The 4,568-nt window shown below is 40.7% G+C and overlaps 1 protein-coding gene across 1 annotated transcript; it reads left to right on the top strand.

Annotated features, from left to right (window-relative positions):
* The first annotated feature begins 2,261 nt into the window (after positions 1 to 2,261).
* LOC109755402 (uncharacterized) lies at positions 2,262 to 4,568 on the top strand. The gene is made up of 3 exons (XM_020314320.4): positions 2,262 to 2,915; positions 3,099 to 3,332; positions 3,938 to 4,568. Exons 1-3 carry the CDS (start codon positions 2,329 to 2,331, stop codon positions 4,407 to 4,409), a joined length of 1,293 nt encoding a protein of 430 aa, XP_020169909.1. The 5' UTR covers positions 2,262 to 2,328; the 3' UTR covers positions 4,410 to 4,568.

The following is a 4,568-nucleotide window of genomic DNA, read 5'->3' as shown; positions in this document are numbered from 1 at the left end:
CGTGCAAGGCGAAGATAGTGGACAAGGCGAGGGGGCTTAGGGCTCTCCGTGCTCGCCGGAGTGAAGCTCACGACGGCGTTGAGGTTTGGTCTCCGATGGTCGTGGACTTCAAGGGGCGAGGGCACGCAGAGGAGGTCCACAAGGTGCGCGGTGATGCGTGGTGTCGAGCGGTGGCGTCGGCGAGTCTTGGGGATGGTCGTGCTCGTCGAAATTATCACCGGAGAGCATAGAGCAGAGGAGAACGGTGGGGTTCACGGTGGAGCAGCTTGGCGGCAATGTCCGGTGCGGTGTGGGGCAAACGAGAGAGGAGGGCGAGGGGGATTTATAGGGCAGGATTACAGGGGCTGGCGTGACCGGAGAGCACGCGGGGTGGAGGTCGTGTGTGCGGGACGTGGGCGACGTGGGCGCGTGCAGTTGCGAGAAGTGAGGGACGACCCTGATCAGCAGGGCCCGCTGGTCAGCGGCTCAGGGCATGGGACAGAGAGAGGCTGGGGTGGCTCCGGTGAGCGGCTTAGCTGGGCTGCAGCCTGGATGGCTGGCTCGGCAGGACTCTTTTTTTTTCTTTATTTCATTCATGTTTTCTTTCCTTTTCTTTTTATGACTGTTCTCTTAATTGAAATAGGATTTGAATTTGATTTTTCTTCAAACAGGGAACATTTTCTAAATTCCAAATGGAATATTTTTGAATGTTTGAACTTTTTGTTTCGGCATTTTCAACATATAATTCCTGCACTTATATTTTCCTTTTGAATTTGAATTTGGTTTCAAAACCAATTATGTTTCAAATTCATTTTAAAAAATTGGCAGAAGGTCAAACTCATTATTTGGACTTATGAAATTTCTTTTTTTGCCAATATAAAAAGCAAAGCCAATTTTAAATAATTCCCTTTGATTTTAGAATTGATTTCAAAATGAATCCAACTCAAATCCTTTGAGGGGAGAATTTATTTGGCTTGGATATACTCTTGGGACTTATTAAGAATACTTTTGCCCAACAATATTTCAAATGGCTTGAATTCCTACAAAGGCTAGCTACATTTCAACTAGTTGCATTGGGATTTTATCCCTTCCTAGGCCACAATCAATCAAACAATCAACCAATTCTAGGCACTCATGGGTATTTCCTAGAAAAGAATTTATTTCCGTGTAAATTTTTTAATATACCAAACTTGGAAAAAAAATTGGGATGTGATAACAGTATTAAAACTTAGTTTGAACGTTGAAACTACAAAGCAAAAACCATCTATGGACGTGGTTAAAACATTGGCATATGAGTGCATGAGTATGCACATAGTCCCATATGATAGCTCGACGATGCATCGGGCACTTAAAAAATCTATATTCGTTTTGCAACAGCTATGTGTATTCATGCACTAGTGTCTCAAAAAGCACATTGATTAATGTGTATATCACGTAGAAATCTTGAAATTATTTTGAACATGCATGAGAGAGAGAGAGAGAGAGAGAGAGAGAGAGATGGAATATAAGTGTGTCAAATTTATTGACTTCATGGGTAATTAATTTGTATCTCTACATATACATATAAACAAAGATATGTAGATATGTCACAATTGATTGGTCCATGTATTAAATCTTTTTACCATGAAGTGCCATTAATTGACCTAAGCCAAGAAATCTGCCTATAGATGGAATTTCGTGGAGTGGATGTGGGAAGAATGGTCACCAAAATTAAGAGAAAAGATATGCTTTGTTGGTAATGTATGAATCATATATGTAGCCTAGTTATTCATGGCGAGATATTAATCAATTATTTGCACATATGTACGCAATAAAACTCCATTGATACATGTGGCACTGGCAGCCAAACCCGAATGGAGATCCTGTGTGCCATTTATATTTGAGAGCGGTGGAAACCATGGTTTGAGTCTTGCACTCTAAGATGAGAGCACATGTCATGCATGCACGCCAGATGCGTGTTCTATCTATCTAGACCGAATTTGACAAACACTCAATAGGACTGCGTGTGTTGTTTCTACCAATCTTCTTCGCGTATATTTGGAGGTCTGCGACAATTATTTGCATTGGCAAACCAATAAAAAAATTCAAAGAATGGCACAATGTCGAGGTCAACTTAAAGTAATTTGGCATGTTCCTCAGAGGGCCAAAAGAATTATCTTAACTATAGTTGAGTCTACTTTTGTATGGACCGGCAAACCATCAATATGCCAAATTAATTAACGAAAATAGGACTGCACACAAGAGGGCTATAAATACACTATCTTACTCCGCACTCTCCATCCTGAAGATATAATCCATCTTCATAGTTCATACTACTCATAATTCTATAGTGTCCAACTATCTAGTCTCATGGATTCAATAGTCATCCAGGGGTGGACCTCATCTCAGGTAGAGGAGGCACGATCACTCATTGCCAGGCTCAACACCAACAAAATCATGTACAACGCCAATGATGACAAGAACAAGAAGCACAACTACATCGTGAATTCTCTCCATGCATTGTTCCCATCAAAAACCATGCAACAGGTAATAGATATTTATGTTGATCTCGCCATGGAAATGCATATGATCCAGTTGAGGGAGGGGACCCATGTTACTGGTGGTAGCCCACAAAACATGCTCACCTTTTGTGAACCTGTCAATGGTAACTATGAGCTACCGGGGGAGAAGAATGGTGCTAGCAACATACACGGTGTCTACACCATGGGTGACCATGCGAACGGAAACTTTGGGGTACGAGAGGAGGAGGCAACAATCGTGGACAATAATGGATTGTCCTTTGGTTGTGTAATGGAGGATACGGGGATCACAGTGACAGGTGAGGCACCGCTGATGGTAGACAACAACAAGATGGTGGTGTTGGTTAACAATATTTCCATAGATCAACCAGTTGTTGCCCCACATCAATGGGATTTTTGGACCAACAAGGAACATAGGTTCGTCCACAGTTTGTATACTCTTCTTTGTCATGTACTTTTAATTGCTGTTTGTTTTAAGTGAACATATACTAGTTAAAAATGTTGTACAAATTTATTATGTAAGATTGGTAGATTACATTTGTGATGATATATTGCACGTTACTAACTGTACACATGGACACTGTCAATTTCTTTTTACAGCATGGGTGACCTTGTTAATGAAAACTTCGAGGTGCAAGAGGACGAGGATACAAACATGGATGATAATGGATTTCCATTTCGTTGTGCTCTGGAGGATACAAGAATCACGAAGACGGAGGAGGCTCGGATGATGGCAGACAAGAACAAGATGGTGTTGTTGGAGAACAATACTTCCAATGATCGACCAGCTGTTGCCCCACATCAACGGAAGTTATGGACCATAGAGGAACACAAGTTAGTCAACAGCTATATTCTTCCCTGTCATGTAGTTTTAGTTGTTCTTTATTTAAAATCAACATATGCTAATTAAGCATGCCTGCAAATTAATTTTATGAGGCAGGTAGGTTAAATATGCAATTATATTGCACTTTACTAAATATATATTTGCATGTTTCCGATTTACTTTTTTGATAAATACTAATCCCTGCAATTATATATTGATGAACTTTCTTTTCTTACTTTTTTTCTGGCTTAACAAATTTATGTGATTTGACCTTGATTAAATAATAGAAAGGCAGTCAAATAGGCCATTAAATTCCAATATGGTACGTCTTGTTCCAATCAAACAGATCAATAACCTGTAATGTCTTGAAATTGCAATATGTTTTGGTTATCAATATGTTACAAAATGTTCGTTCACTTATGGATTTCTGATATACATACATTCTATCCAGTACCCGTAAATAAAAAATAATAAGCATGTGTTGTTGTAGTGGTTCGAACATGTCAAATAGGTACTTTGCTTCAATCTATATTAGTTGCTTCAATAAAACAACTCCACGATTCATCTTTCAGTCAACAATTTAACCAAACTATTCTCTTGAACATTATGTCCACAGGTCGTTTCTCTATGGGCTGGAAATCTATGGTCGTGGCGACTGGAAAAACATATCCAAGCACTTCGTCACCACTAAGACCCCTGTCCAAGTTTCAAGCCATGCACAAAAGTTTTTCAAGAGAATACAAAAAAAGGCATCGTCAGGGACAAAGCGTTACAGCATCAATGATGTGAGGCTCCACGACAATGAGCTATTGGCAGCAAATAACAGTTCTGTCCCCCGGCAAGCCCTTTCTTTTACCGGCCTCAACAATGACCCAAGCTTTAGGTTGCAGGCTCCGACGAGCTCGCTAACAGTCATGAACAACCAAGCTCAGTGCTCCCCTTCCACATATAATCAACAAGTGGATCAGCAGCCAATGTGGAGTGAGCAGCAGATGATGGGTTCTGTTGCAGCTGTTATGGACGGGATAGGAAACTATGTGCCTGATGGCCAACAAGGGCCAGCTTATTTTTATCTTGGCAATGTATGAACAAGATGTAGTAGATCGTAGGCTTGGGCCATGTTTGGAATGCTAGCCAGGCATGTGTCCCATAAATAAACGGATTCTCCTCCTAAAGATGGCAACATAACATGCTCAAGACATTATGGCCGGCATGTGTGTTTAATAATGAACAAATATTTCACCTTC

The sequence above is a fragment of the Aegilops tauschii genome, chromosome 7 (genome assembly GCF_002575655.3).
Source record: "Aegilops tauschii subsp. strangulata cultivar AL8/78 chromosome 7, Aet v6.0, whole genome shotgun sequence".
Classification (NCBI taxonomy): domain Eukaryota; kingdom Viridiplantae; phylum Streptophyta; class Magnoliopsida; order Poales; family Poaceae; genus Aegilops; species Aegilops tauschii.
Note: the sequence above shows the minus strand (reverse complement) of the source record. Positions and strands in the feature narration are given on the sequence as shown.